The sequence below is a fragment of the Vitis riparia genome, chromosome 8, assembly GCF_004353265.1.
Source record: "Vitis riparia cultivar Riparia Gloire de Montpellier isolate 1030 chromosome 8, EGFV_Vit.rip_1.0, whole genome shotgun sequence".
In the NCBI taxonomy this organism is placed as follows: Eukaryota; Viridiplantae; Streptophyta; class Magnoliopsida; order Vitales; family Vitaceae; genus Vitis; species Vitis riparia.
Genome location: NC_048438.1, coordinates 7,948,316 through 7,970,021, shown reverse-complemented (window position 1 = coordinate 7,970,021; position 21,706 = coordinate 7,948,316). Strand labels below are relative to the sequence as shown.

General features: G+C 28.1%; 2 protein-coding genes across 3 annotated transcripts; both read right to left on the bottom strand.

Annotated features, from left to right (window-relative positions):
• Positions 1-5,225: 5,225 nt before the first annotated feature.
• LOC117919910 lies at positions 5,226-8,276 on the bottom strand. Of its 2 annotated transcripts, none has more exons than XM_034837212.1 (5): positions 8,197-8,276; positions 7,809-7,905; positions 5,835-5,896; positions 5,693-5,751; positions 5,226-5,613 (listed from the first exon to the last, which is right to left on the bottom strand). In XM_034837212.1, exons 2-5 carry the CDS (start codon positions 7,883-7,885, stop codon positions 5,596-5,598), a joined length of 216 nt encoding a protein of 71 aa, XP_034693103.1. In that variant the 5' UTR covers positions 7,886-7,905; positions 8,197-8,276; the 3' UTR covers positions 5,226-5,595. The 2 variants fall into 2 exon arrangements, with proteins under 2 accessions (XP_034693103.1, XP_034693102.1); XM_034837211.1 differs by lacking the exon at positions 8,197-8,276 and adding an exon at positions 8,006-8,190.
• A 2,952-nt stretch (positions 8,277-11,228) lies between these two features.
• LOC117920858 (protein trichome birefringence-like 3) lies at positions 11,229-13,331 on the bottom strand. The gene is made up of 6 exons (XM_034838521.1): positions 13,115-13,331; positions 12,774-13,011; positions 12,480-12,651; positions 12,025-12,224; positions 11,741-11,899; positions 11,229-11,665 (listed from the first exon to the last, which is right to left on the bottom strand). The coding sequence occupies exons 1-6, from the start codon at positions 13,275-13,277 to the stop codon at positions 11,332-11,334; spliced, it is 1,266 nt and encodes a 421-aa protein (XP_034694412.1). The 5' UTR covers positions 13,278-13,331; the 3' UTR covers positions 11,229-11,331.
• Between the last annotated feature and the right edge of the window lie 8,375 nt (positions 13,332-21,706).

Genomic DNA, 21,706 nt, shown 5'->3' with positions numbered 1-21,706 from the left:
TAGTTACCTCTTGCGAGCTTTTGACGGGTAATCCAAGATTAAAGATCACCTTGAATGGTAAAGGCTAAGTGAGAGGCTCAAACCATTGCAAGTTGCATTAGTGAGAGAATTAAAGCTGAAATCCAATTGAGGGATGCATTTATGCAGCACCTGTTAGAGAATTGACTTTACGTTAATTCTCTAATGTGAGGAATTGAACCAAGTGACCGGAGCTATGCTTTTGCATGAGGAACCTCCCCTGTATACCTGAATCTCCAAGGAATGCTTTTCTTCTTAAGTTATTTTCATCACTTGTTGTGTTGTTAATCTAAGTCCAAACCTTTTTCAACCAAAGTTTGTGTTTTATTTCTTAAGCTAACCTTGAAATGAAACAACACCAATTCACTTTGAATTGGTATCATTTTCAACTTGAGTACCCTTCCCAGTGGAACGATCCTAGAGCCACTATGCTATAGTAGCTTTGTATTTGCTACCCTAGTTCATGGTGTTATAGGTTATAAATATTGTTGATTACTCTCGCCATCAAGGAGCACCAGCTGGACATGAACCAGTTGAGACACCAATTAGGCATGAATCACCCACCCATTCAATTACTTCATCAAATAACTGAAACAAATTAGCTGCATTCTTGATAATACTTGAAGCATCAACAGATTTCACAAACGATATTCCTTTAGGACGATAAACAAGGAAGTTGATGAGTGTTCTTTGTCTTTTATTTGTCCAACTATCACCCATTATTGTACACCCAATTTTTGCCCAAATTCACGATAAGAGTCCACAAGTAATTGAACTTCCTTCTTGACATCCTTTAAAAGATTAACTCGTAGTTAATGGTAATTTGAACACTTATATACAAGACCAATTGCAGATATAACATCTAACATTGGTTTGAAGTAGAAGGGATTCACAACGTTAGTAGGAATGCATGCATCATAAAAGAATCTCCCAATAGTTATCTGTTTTCCAAATAGTTTTTTTCCTAATTAATACACTTTTCATGGAAGGTTGAGCTCCTTGAGTATTTTTTGGTACAAAATACTTATCTAATGTTGATTTTTTTTTTTTCCATTACTAGCTATCATAGGACTTTGCCTTTTTTGAACATTTTATTCACCTTTTGACATATCTCCTTCAAATTGTGATACATTACGATCATAAGGATTTCTATTTTCATATGCTTCTTGGGCTACTTTCTTGAAATTCACAAACTCCTGCAAAAAATTTTCCATTTGAAATCTTACATTAGGAGGAACCGATTTACATGGAACAATATCATCATTCACTCCAGCAAAATACTTCTTCATTCTATGAATACCCCCACATTTTGCAATTTTTTTTACAATACAAACAAATGAGAATTTTCCTTCAATTTGCATATCTTTCTTCAAAAACATGTTCCTATGCAAGGTTGGTTTTGCATCTAGTTGTTTGTGAATTTGCAGTTGAATCTTGACTAGAGGATAAGGTCAAGTTTGATTCCATTTTTTATCTCTCTATCAAATTGTAAACAAAAACCACAATTTTAATCATAAAATTAAATAATCAAGTCATCAACAATTGATTTTTTTAAAAAAAAAAATTCAAGTCATCAACAATTTATAAAAACCCTACATTAATTTAGAGAATCAAGTCATCAACAATTTAAAAAAAAAAATCAAAGAATTACAGAATTTGAAATTTATTACAGAATTTTTTTCAAAATGAGAAATTTACTTTCAAATCAAATATTTATTTAAAATTTTAAAATCAGAATTTTATTTGAAAACCAGTAAATTATTTTAATTCCTAATGTTTTAACTTTTAAATGATTTCATTAATTTATTTAAACTCAAATAACAAATTTTAAAAATCAATATAAAATTCTAAAAAAATGAAAATAAAGTAAATATATATATATATATATATATATATATATATAAATCTAAAGTTTAAAACTCTAAACTAAATAAAATATGGAAATGATTCAAATTTCAATATGCAACAAATAAACAAAAAATTATAAAAATTAAATATTAAACATAACATAAATTATAATCAACAAAAAATTGACACATTAAATATTTAACATAAAATATTAAAATATTAAAGTTAAAAAAATCAAAATGAACAAAGTTAAGAAGATTTTATTTTTACCTCATCATCGGCGGCAACAATGGAGACAATAAGGTTGAGAGGGGCGGTCGCGCGCGCGGGTGAGAAGAAAATAAGCTTTTATCCTTATTAAAATGACATCATTTTGGTGGGGTTAAAAAAAAATTAAATTGTTGAACCATCCGGTTTAGAGGAAACCAATTGAACCATCAGTTCACCTGGTCCGATCTCGGTTCAACCCTTTATCGATCCAATTCACCGGACCAAACTGGAACTGTGATCGACTGGCGGTTGGATTGACTAGTTCGATTTTTAAAACCATGTTGTTATGAGTAACCTCATATATGCAATGCTATGTGCTAGATTAGATATTTGATTTGTTGCAGGAATGGTGAATAGACGTTAGTCCAATCTAGGATTAGAGTTTTGGGTGGATGTCAAGCATATACTCAAGTATCTTTGAAAAATGATGGATTATATGCTTGTGAGTCTTTGTGATGAGTTGGTACTTGTTAGGTATTGGAATTAAACCTTGAGTCTGATAAGGACTTTTGCAAGTCTACTTCTAGATATGTATATACTCTATGTGGTTTTTGTTGCTTCCGAAACAACAAAGGAAGCCATTTAGCATAAGGGTAGTTCCCTTTGTTGTATCGTCCAAGATCCTGTTTTTGGTAACAATGTGATGGTGGCACAATCTAAAGAACCAAGGTACCACTAGAAGAGAAAAAACATAGAGATGATGTATTACTTACTTTGTGAGATAGTTAAGAGAGGTAATATGATTATGAAACAAATTCTTTCTACAGTGTCTAGTCTACTTTTGGGGTTAGTGAGAGTTTGTTAGGATTGGGCCCTTAAAAGTAAGACATTATATAACAAAATTAGACTTGATCGTCTCTTTGTTATACATTTTTATGTATTGACATTAATTTGAGCATTTAGTCCATAGATTTTACATTGAATATGACTTAGGTGCATTAGGAGTTGCATAGAGGATACAAGTCATAAGTTCCTTGTAAGTAGATAAATCGTCCATAATTAGTTCATGAATTTGGGCAATCCAGTAGAGATTTTAGTGCACTACCTCCTAATCCAAGGGATTGACTTGTCTTAGTTGTTGGGAAGAGTTTCCCATGATGAGTGCATTAGTGTATGTGCTGCACGCTCGACAAGATCTATGGTGAATCATGACGTACGACTATCGATTGTTATGATTCATCAAACTATTATACTGCATGAACTCTTAACCTTCAAAAGATATTAAGCTTGTGCCAAAATCAACAAAAGACTTTGACCTGTGGGAAAAATTCTAAAGTGGTCATATATCCCTAAGGATTGAGTCGCTATTGATGGAGGTTGATGATAATAGGTATTTTCAATAGAGACACTATAATATCTTATGAGATTGAGAAAATGTTCCTTTGGGTGATCCAAATGACATGTGATCGTGAAATCTATGATTGTAGTAATTCCTTTAGTTGAATTTGACATATGCTCCTTGGAGTTAGAGTATGTTAGTTGATCACATGATAAGTGAAATCTGTAACTCAAAAAATTGAAGATTTAATCTTGATAAGTGATAATACCACCTTGTTAGATTACGAACACTAGTTTATGGAGAGTCTGCATGTAGTGGATAGTAGATCACATACTTGAGCTTGTTATTTATATAAGGTACTGGAGTGTAATTGATTCTTTGCAATGGGATGTTGAATCAACTTCAAAGTTAGATTATGAGGGAACCAATACTTTTATGAGTTTTAGTTGTCCCCGCTATGAACTCATATACCATGATGACATAGTTTATAAGGGTCAGATTGACTTTAGGTTCATTCTTATGCATAAGGATGTTTTAGTAGTTACATAAGATTGCACAAAGGATAGTGAATAAGGTCTTCAAATTGAGCTAATTGATTAATTAAATGACCCTATATGATTAATTAATCAATTAAGACTCCATTTGGATTAGATTAAGTGATCCAAGCCTTGGTGGACTTAAGTCACTTAAACTAAGTAAGGGAAACTTATAAATATAGGGTTAGAGTTACCTTTAGACTATTCAAACACATTCTTCACTGCAACGAATTAATATGGGAACATTCAGATCCAAGTACGAGTACTATATCTCTAGATCTATAATTAATAATAGTTTTTATTATCATATTTTATTTTATTGTTATAGATTTAGAGATGTCTAGGAATAGATACATGCACCTTACAAGATCCAAGGTCTGGACTAGAGTAATTCAAGATTTCCAACACAATACACATAGTGAAGACCTCATAAAAACAAAATATTAAAAGAATATATTAATAAATAAATCAATTCTAAATATTTTATTTTAAAGTTTCATTTAATTAATTATCAAAGATATAAAAGCTATCATGATAATTTTTTTAATTGATTTTTTTATATCATTTATATATTTATTAAATATAAGAAATAAAAATATTAAAAAATTTATAAATATATTATAATTTATTTTAAATCATTGAATATATTTAAATTAAATAAATCATAATTAATTTAATATTAAACATTTTAAAATGAAGACATTATAATCAAATGTCACAATAATATAAAATTCATATTTTTTATCATCAACACGATATTATTATCAAATATGAAAAATTATATTATACATATACTAATTTCTTCAACAAAACGAATTTAAGCTGTGCTTTGGCTGAATTTTCACCTCGCCCACCACATCATTTCACAAAAATAGACCTACCAAGGGAAAAAAAAATAAGAGAAGTGCGCAAAGTGAGAGGCTACATCCTATTCCTAGCAGCAACTGTTGCCTGAACACTAGTCCTCACTCCTCACAAAGTCGCAATGTGTTTCACTGGACATGAACACTTTAAAATGGGGGAAATATTAAATTTATCAATTTATAAATAACCAGCCAAGCTATATTCTAGTCTTTTTCTTCGCGTTCTCGAAGACCCATCCTACCCTACCCATGCATGCTGGTTAAAAAGGATGACCAACCACCAAGACGAGTGGGTTTGTCAAGCAAATACAAGATAAATGAACATCAAAGCGCTTAGAACTCCGCTTCTTGTCTAATAAGTTACTAACAACCATGTAACAGGGAATATCATATCACAATCAAATTCTGTGATTTTCCACAAATCTTTTCATAAATTATAAAGCTAAAAGTAAACAAAATGTACGAAGTGATTTGCCCCTCTCAATTGTGTCACATAGATTTACAATAATTCATTTGAGCCAAAGATGAAACACCTAAAAATGAAGTTCAAAGAAATGGATCCATTACATTTGTAATTTGATTATTTGTTATTCATATCCAGATGCAGAAAACTATGCCTTCCATTCCTGCTGATCAATTCTAGTACAAGAACAATAAGTTTATGTCTACGCCACATGATACAAAACTGACTTCCATCAGATACCACCTAAGAAAAGTAGAAAACTTCAGAGGAATCATATACATCTGCTGCAGAATCACGCTCTACCAATGCCATCAAAACTCACTGATTTTTGGGTGACTGCATCAAATCCGACAAACAATTAGATGCTTGCTACTACAGAGTTTAAGTTTTCAACACACATGGTAACACATCAAACCTCAAAATTCTTTGACAACTCCTTCACCTGCTCAGCAAGTTCCTGCCTCTTCTGTGCAGCTGCATCCAAAAATAGCAGGTCTTAATAATGTAAGGATCAATGCAACCCAGGGCTGTTCTAAGATGGGGAACAAAGTACATACCCTTATTTGAGATATCTTCCATCCTCCTGGATGTCCTCACAGCAAATCTCTGAAAAGCAGGGCTGAGAAAGCACAACCATATAATAAAATTTGAGAACCCTTGATCAGATATTCAGCCATTAATGGTTATAATACTTAAACAATGAATTCAAGGCTGGAATCATTGAAACATTCACCGTAACAAGCAAGTAGGGAAAATAAACATAAAGTTTGATGACAAAGACCAACCATTCCAGATTGGAGATTCATCCATAAATAACTTTAACAATTAAACAAGTGGTTCAAAGTTTGGATAGTTACAAGAATTTCTTGAAACTAGCACATTCCCAAACACGAACAATGAAGTTTCATAACAGAAACCAACAACCCACAGAATGACTTAATGTTATATTAAAATAACATGATGTTTAAATTGTTTGTTTTAAATGGGTTATAAATTTATAACAGTACTTTTCAAGCCATGTTTGTAACTTGAAGGAAAAATTAGTAAAATAAACAATTTTAGACTTCGGTGGTGTTTGTTTTTTTCACTTAACTCTAAATAGCAGTTAAAACTAAATAGTGTTTAATAGTGTTAAGTATCAAGTTCTTTGTTTTTGTAATGTTTTATTTATTTATTTTTATAGGTAAATTTGTAATATTTTATTTCTATTAAGCATTAAAAAGTAAAGAAAAAACAAAAAAATATTTGGCTTTTTCTATTCAGTCAAAAATTTATAATAAGTCATGAAAAAATAGAAATACAAACAACCTAAAGTCTAAAAACAAATTGTTTTTGGCAAAAAGCTAAGAAAACAGCCTCTTCATCTTTTTGTTTCATCAAATGGTCAAATTAAATTTCAAAGATGCTTTTATAATTCAACATTAAAATTTTCAATTTTATCAGGTGCCACCTTTGCCTCTGAGTTGATATTTCATATTGTCATCTTTCTTTAAAACAATGTTTGGAACAAATCACATAGGTATTGCTTAAGAACAATTTTACCTAAAAATGTATTGAAAGGGTGATTAAAAAAAAAAGAAAAAAAGAAAAAGAAAAAAAGCCTCAGCCCCTTAGATGTTAATTGCTGTGGTCATATCCACAATCGGTACAGGTCTATGGAGTCATCATAGGCAAAAAATTTAACACCACCAAACATATCACACATTTGTGTTCACAACTCACAAGCCACAACAGGTAATTACTCTGATTGTTTTTGCTTCCAAAAAATCCAATACAGCCTTTTGAGGTGTAGGTTAGCAATAGGGCTCTCTAACAATGAACCAAAGGTCCTAAAAGCTCGAGTCTCCCCGGTATTTAAGTAGTGTGGGATAGAAGGGTGGACTGGATTGCTTCCTTGGCAGAGTGAATCATCCATTGTAACAAAAAAAAAAAAAAAAAAAGGAAATAAGAAACAGAAACAAGTCAACTGGATAACTTAGATTTGGCTTTTCCTCTGAAATATGATAACATTCATCAAATAAGGAATTTGATTGCTCCAAAACGAATAATCTTGATGCACCTGAATCGACAAAAACCAAATCTGGAACACTGATTTCCAGAATGACCAGACAATGAAGCAAAACAAAATTAATAATTGGACTTCACCGGAATGGTCATTTTTGTTTCCAATAAATTTTCGTCCATTTATTCACTAAAGCTGATTTGAAGTAAGTCGTTTCATAAAGAATTATAACATTTATTATTTAAGGAATTTGGTTTTCAAATCACAATTTGAACTACAAATGACCATACAATCAAGCAAAAACCAAACAAAGGAAGACATTAATGTTCTAATGGCTAAATGTTCTCAAACTTCCACAGTTGCAATGCATAAATATTACAGTGCATAAAAAAAAATGGAAGATTTGATGGCGCTTCGCTTCAAGGGAACGAGCCCATCAGGAACTAGCAAATCCAGATGACCAGATGAAGAAGCTTCAATCAATCAATAACTCATGCAAAAATAATAACACATGAGGGCTAAATAATACCTGTTGGCAAGACCGTTTACAAGGACCTCATTCACAACGTAAGATATAACCCTGTGCATGAAATTCCCTCCAGCCATGAGTGTTTCAAAATCAGCTACTGAAGAGGGAAAAAAAAATCGATCAGAATAAAAAATCAACAAAACCCTAATTCTCCATTTGGATAAGTACAGCAAGTTCTTGAATTTCAGGATCCTCACTAATTGAAATATGACGTAGTCTATTCCATGTTTCTCTTTTCTTTTCTCAGCAACCAAACGGATGGTGAGAATATCAATGATCGGATAAAAAGATCAAATAATCCAAACAAGATAGATTCAGGGTAACAACACGCGATAGATTTTAATCCTGAATCTGAGAAGATTTCTTGAAACCATGAAGGAAGTTATACCTGAGAATACGATACAAAGCGAAAACCCTAGTTTCTCGAACCCACATGAACGCTAATTCGGAGGCTGTTGGCTTAGTATATAGGATCCCATAGAAGCGAGCCTGGGTAAGACTGGGTCCCGCGGAATTAACGGATGAGATTCTTTTCTACTTTTCAATCCAACGATCCTCGTTAAGGATGCTTTAGATAGGAAAAAAAGGAAAGAGAAGGACGGAAATGGAATTGAAAAAGGTGGATTACCGCGAAATTATTAATTTTGTGAAAATACTTTTAATAAAAATTAAATTTTTGTTCACGTCTTTGTTTTTTGGAGATCCTAATTTCTTTTGCTTTCTAAATTTTTTTTTTTTATTAAATTAGGTTAATTTGATGATTTTTTCCTTGATCATATGACATTTGAATGTAAAAAATATTTAGTCGTGCTATAGTATGCTATTACCAATCAAATATGCTATAAATAAATATTAGAATATGTTTCAAAAATAATTTGTAAAAAATCTAAATTTGTAAAAATATTTATTTTCATAAAATTTATAAAGATATTTTTTCTTAATAAATTTGGAATGAAATATCTTTTGTAGATAAAATTGTAAGATTTTTTTTTTCTAAATAAAACTGTAAAAGATCCTTTCTTCATAAGGTAATTTTCTTTTTTAAACAATTTTTTTTAAAATATTTTTTTTTTAATAAAAGTTAAACAAAATTATTTTTTTAGATAAACTTGTACAAAATCATTTTTTTTTTAAATGGAAATTTTTATTCAAGTGAAAAAAGTTAAGTAAAATTCTTTTTAGATAAACCCTTAAAAAAATTTGAAGGTATATTTCTTTTGTTAAAATATAATGGTAAAAAAAAAATTAATAAGATTTGAGCAAAATTCTTTATTAAGAGCTCGTTTCACAGTGATTTTTAAAAGTGTTTATACTCTTAAGAACACTTATAAGTGTTTTGGGGATGAAAATAAGGTGTTTGATCAATTTTAAAAAATACTTTTGAAATTTTGGAAAAACATTTAGGTTATGTTTGGTTCTCGAAAAATACTAAGGAAAGAAAAAAAATGCAAAAGAAAATGATTTTTTCATGTTTCGTTGTCTTATGAAAAATATCAAAGAAAATCAAATATAATTAAAACTAATTAAAAACTTATATATTTTTAAATTATTTAATCTTTATATTGATGAGTTAAAATAAGTAAAATGAGTTTAAAGTAAAAAAAAAAAAAAAAAATTTATCCTTTATATTTTTAATCACTAAAAGTAAAAAAATTACTTTTAATCTATTTTTTATTTTCTTTATATTTTTCCTTTATATTTTCTTTCCCTTGTATTTTCGCTCAAATTTTCTGAATCAAATATAACTTTAAAGTAATTTTTAGAGAATCACTTGAGAGGTGTTTTTCTGAAAAAAAAAAAAAAAAAAACTTCAATTTTTTTTAAATATTCCAAAAATGCCCCCAAAGTGATTCATGATATTTTCTTTTCCCTTTCACTCATACCTCTCTCCTAATGTCATTACCCGCCAGGTCTCTCGATCGTCAGTGGGACCTGCCGGCCTACTCATCTCCGTTGGCAGAATGGAGTTTAAAAAAACCTTTTTAAAATAAAGTTTAAAAAACCTTTTTTTATTTTAATCAAATTTAAGGAAAAATTCCTTATTTAAAATAGAATGGTAAAAATCATCTTTTAAATAAAATTGTAAAATAAAATTTTTCTAGAAATAAAATTGTAAATGACACTTTTTTAAAACAAAATGGAATTGGGATATTTTTGTACATAAAATTGGGAAAATCATTTTGTAATAAAAGTCAAGTAAAATTCTTTCATTTTAGATAAAATTGTGAAAATGAAAAATCATTTTTTTTAAGCAAAAATTTAAAGTTCTTTAACAAAAAACAAAAATAAAATTGGAATAAAATTATGATAATCTTTTCTTAACAACTTTGGATGAAAATATTTCTTTCTTGTCAATAAAATCAAAGGGGGAACTTTGTTTTAAAGTTGCACTTAATAATTTTTTTATAATAATAATAGGTGCAAATAAATTTTTTGAAAATAAAAATTAAAGATAAATAAAATGGTATCAAATCACTTATTAAAAATAAATTGAAACTTTTTTTGTAAATAAATAAATTTAAATAATTAATGCCAAATTGTTTTTAACAAGTGCAAATAACTTTCTTAAAAATAAAAATTGAATATAAATAAAATTGTTAAAAATAAATTGAAACTTTTTTGTGAATAAATAAATTTAAATTATTAATTTGAAATTATATTTAATGTAAAGAAATTCTTTCAAAATTTCTTAAAACCTTGTCATAATCTTTGAAATAATAAAAATCATTTTTCTAATTAATCCAATAAGTCATGTTGTACTTTTGTTTTTATTTATTTTGTATATTATTGTAATATGATTTTTACAATGACTTGTATTTATTCATGACATTCTTTCTTTGGTATCCATGACTAATTAATTAATTATTGCAACTTCCTTCAATTGCTTAATAAAAACATTTTTTCCTTAAAGTTTAAATGAGTGTTATTTTTATGGTACTTTTCTAATAAGTAACCCAACTTCCAAATTTTAACTCGGTTTTTCGTGAACATGTTTTTCTTTTAAAATAAGTCACTTTACATTTTTATTTCTAATCTTATTTTTTAAAAAATAAAAAATAAAATAAGTAACAACTCTAATTTTTAAAAATCAGTTTGTCAATTATCAATGAATCACTTTTAGTGATTTTCAAAAAATTTTAAGCCTCATATTCAAAAGTTTGTAAAGTATATATTTAATTCCTATGGGCCGGGGGAGAAAGTTTGTTAAACATCTAATTTTTACATAAAAGATTCCAAATCCACATGAGTTCATAAGTACTGTTATTTCTAAAAATTGATTTTTTTTTGTTATATATACAATTATCAAATATGAATTGCATATATAAGAATTTGAAGGCACGGTTACGTTTCATAAGAGCATATATATATGGCTGGTTTGTGGCATAGCTCAAGTTAATTAGCAGATATATAAACCAAGAATTTGATAGAGAGGAATCAAAAGACTACTTATAACTGATGAAATCATGTGGTCACAGACCCAAAAAAACAAATCAGTTTGTGTTGCATGTTCCCGGCCTTTTGGCTACAAATATGCAAGAAAAGCTTGATTCCATGTGTCCGGAACTCCAGGCAAACACCAATGTATGCAGTCTGCGTAGCGTAGTGGGTCTGCCTTCTGCTCATCGGTTAACAGTTTGCCTTGAGTCTCAGTGTAAACTGATGAGTGAGCATCGACTCGGTGTTCTGACATTTGTGTTATGTTGATGACTGTAACCGGGACCTTCATCTTCTCCACTATGCTGTCTACCACATTCATTATCCTTTTATCGGATCCAGTCCCCCAGTGCCCCCTCTTCATCACTGGCTTTGTCTCATTGTAGCATTTGATCCCATCCTTATTGTTCCAGTCCGCGCTTCTGCAAAGAAGAGGAATATGATTGTTGAACCTTAGATTAGTTATATCTAAGAGATGTGGATATAGAGAGACAGACCTCATGTGTGTAGGAGACATAGTTGTGAAGAAGACACGGGTCTTGTTAGGATTAACAGTTGAGTCGACCCAGTTGGCCCACGTCTTCAAGCCGAACCTGTAAGCGACCGGGGCGTCCAGCTCTTCATACCCTTCTTCCCCATTTGCAAATGAACCCCATCTGTGCTCAATCCACATTGCAGCTCAAAAGGGTATTCATTTATTTTAAAACTGTATTGAACTGTTACCAGTTACTATTGAAAAATTATGCTTCCTAGCTAGCTATGTGTTTGAGGACAAACTTACAGGGACTTGATCCTCAGGCCACTCATCCACCAGACATAAGTATTGAACACAAGGATATCCACTCCTAGCCAGTGTTTGGCATGCTTGGAAACTGAATCCACTCTCAGTATTCTTTGCCTTGGGTCTCCTATGATATGGAGATCTGAATTTGATTCCACAATGAATGGAGCCCAATAGAATTCTATTGTAGCATTGTATTCCTGAATTACAGATGGAGAAAAATATGTGATGATGATGATGAAGCAGCTTTTCTTTGAAGGCAAGAGTAGAAATATAATGCAGGGGCATGTGTGACATGTAACCTAACTTCAATATACTCTTCTCTATACCACTTCCTTTCCTTTTACATTTTCCAATATGCTTCTTGAATTCATCTTTGGAATTAGGTGTACCGAAATAAAACAACGCGTAAGACACAAGATTGAGTATCTATCTTCCTATTGTGCAGTCAATACCTTGGCTTTGAAGACTGAATGAGAGCGGCCGGGATGCATGGACTTCTTGTCTTCAGGTATAATGTGTTCAACGAGACAAACAAATGACTGCCATTGACCTCTTTGAAGCGAGTCTCCCACGAACATTAGCCTCTTCCCTCGCAGTTTCTTAAGGGCAGTTTTAGGATTGAATCTGAGAATATGAAATCAAAACCAAGTCATGAACATGGCAGACTACTGTTACTTCAAGAATGTCCTAGTAGTATATCCAATCTATACACGTAGATATGAATATCAAACAGTGAAATTCTCAACCTTGGCAATTCACAGTCGTCCAGCTGCCATTCCCAGTGGCGATAGGCGGAATCTGGCCTTCCATTTTTGGCACAAGAGACCTGTCTATCGAGATATGGGCAGCTCCTGTCTGTGTAGAGAGGCTTAACTGAAGAGTTAAACACCCACTTTCCATTAACAATACTGCACTCTTCCGGGTCAAAATCAAACTTGTCGTCGGCTTCTGAGTCGTCCAGATCATTCTTTCCATCCCTGTCACCTGTTAACAGCAGCAGATTGTATATAAATCAGTATCAGAACTGATTGGTGGTGGGGTGCCAAATGACACATACAGCAACTGGCTGCTAGCAGCAGAGACTTACTAGAGTTGGGAGTGTGTTTTTTTCTAGAACAGGATTTGAACCTGAGAATTGAGTTGGGAGAGGGAGAAGTGATTCTTTGTGTGTACAAGAGGGCGATGATAGCAAAAGCACAGATGACAACAGTAATGATGGGCAGAGGTAGCTTCCCCCGGGAGGGTTTCATCGTGGCCAAAGGAGAATGGTGGTGGGATGATGAGGGGAGGAGAAGCTCAACAGCAGAATAAAAGAGTGAGAAGAGAAGTCCTGGGGAGATGGTACAACAGAATGATGAGGACTTTAGGAGGGAATTTTCGGCAATTTTTTTATGGTTTTTGAGTAGGAGTGAAGCTAAAGTCATGTATGCTTTGCTTTTTGATCATTTTTTCAGCGTATATAATGGAGTTTAGAGGTGGGTTGGGAGGCTAACATCTGGGCTCCTCCTGCCTTCTACATAATGGTGGAAACTTTTATAATGATCCAACCACTGTGCCATTGCAATCATGTAGACCCTATATAGTCTTCATTAGGTGGCAAATGGTTTTCTGCTGTCACCTCCCCCATATTGACTTCCATTTACAGCTAACTGGTATAAATTTTCCACCATGTGGATTTCATTGTACATATATATATATATATATATATATGGTAGTTTGAGACTTGTACCACGTGATGAATTCATGGTCATGTTGTAGTGTTTTGAGCTCTAAATGGAATATCCCAGATGGAGAAAACACCTTACGAAATGCCTAGAGTAAAGATGAATCTTGAATATAACAATTTGACCTTTCAGTTCCATCGAGAAACAGAGTAGGAAAAGCTGGCTTGTCTTTGTCGTACCTTTTCTTCAATTTTTTATCATAGTTATCCTCAAAAACTTAGGAAATGTGTTGCTATCATGCTACCATCCCATCTGACTAAATTTTATAATCAAAGAAATGAAATAGTTACCTGCGGGCATATGTGATTTGAGAAGTTAACTTATGGCTATGGAGAAGAAGCAAGATATTCTCAGAAGAGTATAGAAAAAGTATCAAATTCAATATCAAGTAGTTAAGAGAATTTCTCTAATCTTCCTAAATTTTAAAACAATCCCTAAAGAATAACATGGGGAAATGCCTTATTCAATAAAATTCAATATCTAGTAAAAAATATAGAAAAATTATAAAGTATTTATTTAGTATCCTACCAAAAATTTAAAAAATATATATATATATTATAAGAAAATATTTTTCTCATTCTCAATTTTATTATATAAAAAAAATATAATTAAAATTTGTTAAAAATTTATGTTTTTAAATAACCTTCGAATATAAAAATTAAAATAATTTTAAAATAATATATAAAAATAATTTATTAACTTTAAATCTACTTTTAACTTCTTTTTTTTTTTTCTATTTTTTTACTTATAATTTATATATATATTTCCGAAAGTGACAATAAACCATAATGCAACAAATTAAAATATAAGAACGCACAAAATTTATAGTGATCTGTTTTTAATGTGAGATTTCGATCTACTTGTAATCGTTATAAGTTTTCATTACGATGAAAAGAAAGTATAAGAAAATTCAAAAAAGGGCTCACCCTCTAAATTTTTCTTTTTGCATTTTTCTATCTCTCAATACCCTAAAAAATAAAACTCTAACCAAGTCATATATGTAAAATATCTAAAATACCTTAATTTAAAATACCCTTACCATTAGAATAATAATTAGCTTCCACACATTTTAATAATATATATATATATATATATATATATATATATATTATTGGTATGAAGAAATAAAATATTTGTTTCGGTTGTAATGAGCATTGAAGAGGCCCTCCTTTGTTGGTTCCAATCAATTAAATCCACTAAGTTATAAATTGGGAGGACTATATTTATGAATTGTAATCATATCATCCATCTGTCAGCTTAATCCTAACTGTTTGTTGGAAAAAACAGCATTAGCTCAATTCTGATGCAACATCTTGCCTAAGTGAAGAAACTATTATTAATTTACAAATTTCTTTTTCTAAAAAAATAAAATAAAATGTTTGGACAGAGATAAAAACTGAATTTGAGGATGGAATTTCTCCCCAAATTGTTAGGAATTGTATATTTTCATTTAACTAATAATAGATTTTTATACATTATATTACAATATTTTTGTTAATTTATATTGTATTTTATTATTGTTTAAAGTGTGTTTACAATGTTTTTACTATAAGTGTTTTCTCTAAAAGTGTTTTTACGAGAATCACTTTACAGCACGTTTGACAGTGATTCTGAAAAGTTTTTCTAGTATTTCTAATACTTGAAAAATAAATATTTTCAATGATTAAAAATATTAAAAACACTTCTCTCACAGAGTCAAACACACTCTAAAAACTCATTTAATAGTGATTCTAGGAAGTGTTTTTAGTTTAAAAGGTATTTATAAAAATAAAAATAAATAAGAGTGTGTTTAATAGTGTTTCTGAAAAAAAAAATTCTAATATTTCTAACTCTTGAATGATAAAAATTTTCAAGTATTAAAAATGTTAAAAGTGTTTCTTAAAATTACTATTAAACGAACTCTAAAGTGTTTGACAAATCTTATGAAACACTTTTAAAAATCTGAAAAATCATTTATAGCGTCAAAAAATTACTTATAATGTTTTATGGTGAAATATTTTATAGGTGATTTTCCTCAAAACACTTTTAGATAAAACATTTTCACTAAAAACATTTAAAACATACTTTTAACAAGTGTTTTAATATAAAACAATACAAATAATTTTTCAAGACTATAAATGATTTTTTAAATTTTAAAAGTTGTTCCCTAAATTTTATCAATTTGTTTCAAAAACACTTTGAAAATAAAAAATGCTTCCTAAAATTACTATCAAACAAACTCTTAAATAACATTTAAATATTTGCTTTTTAAGATGATAACTTCTAAAAAATATATATGAATTCTTATATTAAAAAAAAAGTTTATATTGATAAAACTCTTTTAAAATTTTTAAAAATTTAAGAAAATAAAAATTTATAGAAATTATTTACCTTTTCTAAAATTTTTTAAAAATATATATAGAAAATATATCCAAACACCCACTTAAAAATCAAAGCTTTTCAAAATCTAATCCTTACCAAGAAGGGGTGTTTTTCAACATTCTCTTAAAATGGAAGGCAAAGAAAATTATTCTATACTAAATTATGCTTATCATGAATAAAATTTATGCTAATGTAACATCAAAATTATGTAGGGTATTACCCTTAAGATTCTTTGAACTATGGTTTTATTTTTCATTATTCGTACTCATGTTGCTGTACCTTGAAGCTAAATCAAATGATCCATTAAATCACTCTGTTACTGAACTAAATGTTACACCAATTTTAGAAGGGTCGTTTTTGGGCACAAAAATGGATTATTATTCAGTGTCCCTACAGAAATTTTCTCTATTTTCCACAATAAGAGACTATGATTTAATCATTACCCCACGACCTTCTCTTTTCATGGTTCAAAATCATCTCATTTGATTGCACCAATTTCATTGTATTTTCCTTCTGTTTGTCTAAGATATTTTCTTGGGATCACTCACATCTTCTATTAAAAATTAATGTAAATTTTATTTAATATAAAAAATGATTTTATTAGAATATTTGGATAAAAAGATAAAAAAGTTTCTAATGTCGAAAAATAAAATATATTTTTTGATGAGTACCTTTGTGCTTGTTTTAATTTTCCTTTCTTGTCAAAGAAAATAAAATTGATAAAGGGTGCTTTAAATCATATTACTTATTAAGTTTATTATTATTATTACTATTATATTTGAGATTTTTTTCTCTTCAAAAACAAACATCTATTTTATGGACAATACATGAACATTATCTTAATAAATTATTTTGTAACATGACCATCTTTTAACCAATGGTGGTAATTAATTTTTAATTGAATAATGTATTATAATTTAATAATTTGAAAAGTATAAAATACCCTTTTAAATCCGAAATAGACGTGAATTTGACATGGTTTAAATTATTAAAACACCATGTCATCAATCAAGTCAAACAAATACATTATATTAAGAGATGTACATGTAATTATATCATAATTTTCTTTTTCTTTTTTCCTCATATATGATATTTTTTGTATAAAGTTTTGTAAATGAAAAATGACAAAATCTTTTGTTATGCAAAAATGTATAAAAACACTTTAAAATTGAAAAGAGAATATAATGGAACATAAATTAGATAAAAATGACCTTAAAAAAAAGATATAATAGAAAACATGAAAATATGGGTAAAAACAAGTTTGGATGAAATTTAAGATAAAGAATCAAAGAAAATAAATTAAATGTAATAATATAAAAATCTAGAATCTTCAAAACTATAATTACAACAAAATTTTTTATTTAAAATTAACTCAATAATTTAAATGAATGATTTTTTTTAAAAAAAAAAAAACTACAAATGTTACAAAGATAATTTTTTATCATTTTTAATTCTATTTAAATATGATTTTTTTAATCTTTACTGACATTGTGTTTATAAAGGTAAAATAGTAAAAATATATATTTCATTTGGTTTACTTATAATTAACACTTTAAATATGATAATTTTAATTTTTATTTCCTATGTTTTAATTTTGGTATGGAATATCTATATGACATAGTTTGGTAAAAAAACATTGATAATTTTTCCTAAATAGTTATTACATGTTGTTTATATTGTCTTGAGTCATTCAAAATAATGACAATAATGTGTTTTCCATTTTATATTAATTTGATTTCACAAAAAATATAGTACCTAAATATTGTGGTTAATTTTCCTTTATATGAGATGTAAATGTACTAAGAAAAAATATTGTTAAAACTACTCAAAACGAAATATGCAATTACAAATTTTGGGTGATGAAATTTAAAATTTTCAAATTGAAACTATTTTTAGGTAAAGGAATGTGTGGGGGAAAAGTGTTCACTCCTTAGGTGACAAAAAAAAAAAAAAAAAAAGGTTGAGAATTGATTGAAATCTTGCATAAAGAGTGTCCTTATATACCTCTTGTACACTTAGTACATTTCCATTGTACAATTAGTGTAACGCTATTTTACAATGACGCAATATATCTCTTTTAAGTTATGTATCCATATAGGTATGTTAACCATATTTCTAACGGTTTGACTGAGAAAATGATGGATGAATTAGGTTTAAATTTTTTTCCCCAAACATTATTACTGGGGAAAGTATCGGAATTTCCATGTGGAAGTTAAATAAAGTGCTTGACATAGGTATGCAATCTGTAGGTGACAAGGAAAATGAAGAAGTGATTTAGAATTGATTAAAATCTTTTATAAATGGTAGCCTTGTACACTTAGTACATTTCTCTTGTACAATTAATGTAATACAATTGTACAATGACACAATATATCCCTTCTAAGTAATGTGTCCACATACGTGTGTTAATTATATTTCTAATGGCTTAATCGAGAAAAAAGGTGGACGAATTAGAGTTAAATTTTTTCCCAAACATCATTACTGAGGAAAGTATTGGAATTTTTATGTGGGAGTTAAATAAAGTGCATGACATGAGTATGCAATTTGTGAGTGACAAGGAAAATAAAGGAGTGGTTCAAAATCAATTGAAATATTTTACAAATGATAATCTTTTACACCTCTTGTACACTTAGTATATTTTCCTTATATAGTTAGTGAATACCCTTATACAGTGACACAAATTTTATATCTTCGTAATCAATGTGTGCCTATATGTGTATTAAACATGATTCTAGTAGTTTGATTAAGAAAATGACAGAAAACTTAAATCCGATTTTTTTGTTATTATATTTTTGTAAAAAAAAAAAAAATACAATTAACCCATTTCTTTATTTAATTGTGAACATATTATATTTTTGTAAAAAAAAATATACGATTGACCGATTTCTTTATTTAATTGTGAACATATCATATTTTTATTTTATTATTAAAATAACTAATATAAAACATAAAAATAATAATCAATAAATGAAATTTAATCTTTTTATTATTTTCATATGAAAAAAATAGTATTAAACAAGGTCTTCAATTTTAATTTTTAAAAATAGTTTTTATTTTTTAATTACACGTATGTTAAAAAAAATACAATATAAGAAATAAAATTTATTTAAAAAAAATAAATAAATAAAAACTAGAAAAATATTTTAAAACTAAACTCAAACATAATTTATATAATTTTTAACTACTTGTTTTTATTTAAAATGAGTAAATATATCATTCAACCCTTTTATATTATAAAAATTTTATCTCTACCATACTATGTATTGATATAATCCATTTCTAAATACGAACACATTTTAATTGGATATTTAAAATAAAAACTCTTCATCCATCGTCTTTCTTTCTTTTCCTTTACTTATTTCAATAAATTTTCAATTAATTCAAATCATTAAAAAAAATTCCTTAATAAACAAATGTGCAACATTTCATATAACTTATTATCAAAAGTCTATATTCAAAAAATTATTAAAATAAGAAAGAAAGAAGATTAAAATAAATTAAACCTTTTATTTTAAAATAATAAAAAATAAACTTTAAAATACCTTTTATTATAAAAGAAAAAAATATATATTTATTTTAAATAGTGTTTTAATCATTAAATTATTTATTTCTAAAATGTAAATTTTAGAAATAACTGGTATAAATTTTCTACCATGTGGATTTCATTGTATATATATATATATATATATATATATATATATATATATATATATGGTAGTTTGAGACTTGTACCACGTGATGAATTCATGGTCATGTTGTAGTGTTTTGAGCTCTAAATGGAATATCCCAGATGGAGAAAACACCATATGAAAATGCCTAGAGTAAAGATGAATCTTGAATATAACAATTTGACCTTTCAGTTCCATCGAGAAACAGAGTAGGAAAAGCTGGCTTGTAGTTGTCGTACCTTTTCTTCAATTTTTTATCATAGTTATCCTCAAAAACTTAGGAAATGTGTTGCTATCATGCTACCATCCCATCCGACTAAATTTTATAATCAAAGAAATGGAATAGTTACCTGCGGGCATATATTCTCAGAAGAGTATAGAAAAAGTATCAAATTCAGTATCAAGTAGTTAAGAGAATTTCTCCGATCTTCCTAAATTTTAAAACAATCCCTAAAGAATAACATGGGGAAATGCCTTATTCAATAAAATTCAATATCTAGTAAAAAATATAAAAAAATTATAAAGTATTTATTTAGTATCCTACCAAAATTTTAAAAAATATATATATTGTAAGAAAATATTTTTCTCATTCTCAATTTTACTATAAAAAAAATATAATTAAAATTAGTTAAAAATTTATGTTTTTAAATAATCTTCGAATATAAAAACTAAAATAAGTTTAAAATAATATATATAAATAATTTATTAACTTTAAATATACTTTTAACTTCTTCTTTTTTCTGTTTTTTTACTTATAATTTATATATATATATTTTTGAAAGTGACAATAAACCATAATGTAAAAAATTAAAATATAAGAACGCACAAAATTTATAGTGGTCTGCTTTTAATGTGAAATTTCGATCTACTTGTAATCGTTATAAATTTTCATTACAATGAAAAGAAAGTATAAGAGAATTCAAAAAGGGTTCACCCTCTAAATTTTTCTTTTTGCATTTTTCTATCTCTCAATACCCTAAAAAATAAAACTCTAACCAAGTCATATATGTAAAATATCTAAAATACCTTAATTTAAAATACCCTTACCATTAGAATAATAATTAGCTTCCACACATTTTAATAATATATATATATATATATATATATATATATATATATATATATATATATATATATATATTATTGGTATGATGAAATAAAATATTTGTTTCGGTTGTAATGAGCATTGAAGAGGCCTCCTTTGTTGGTTCCAATCAATTAAATCCACTAAGTTATAAATTGGGAGGACTATATTTATGAATTGTAATCATATCATCCATCTGTCAGCTTAATCCTAACTGTTTGTTGGAAAAAACAGCATTAGCTCAATTCTGATGCAACATCTTGCTAAGTGAAGAAACTATTATTAATTTACAAATTTCTTTTTCTAAAAAAATAAAATAAAATGTTTGGACAGAGATAAAAACTGAATTTGAGGATGGAATTTCTCCCCAAATTGTTAGGAATTGTATATTTTCATTTAACTAATAATAGATTTTTATACATTATATTACAATATTTTTGTTAATTTATATTGTATTTTATTATTGTTTAAAGCGTGTTTACAATAGTTTTACTATAAGTGTTTTCTCTAAAAGTGTTTTTATGAGAATCACTTTACAGCACGTTTGACAGTGATTCTGAAAAGTGTTTCTAATACTTGAAAAATAAATATTTTCAAGAGTTAAAAATGTTAAAAACACTTCCCTCACACAGCCAAACACACTCTAAAAACTCGTTTAATAGTGATTTTAGGAAGTGTTTTTAGTTTAAAAAGTATTTATATATAAAAAAAAAATAAGAGTGTATTTGATAGTGTTTCTAGAAAAAGATTCTAATATTTCTAACTCTTGAATGATAAAAATTTTTAAGTATTAAAAATGTTAAAAGTGTTTTTTAAAATTACTATCAAACGAACTCTAAAGT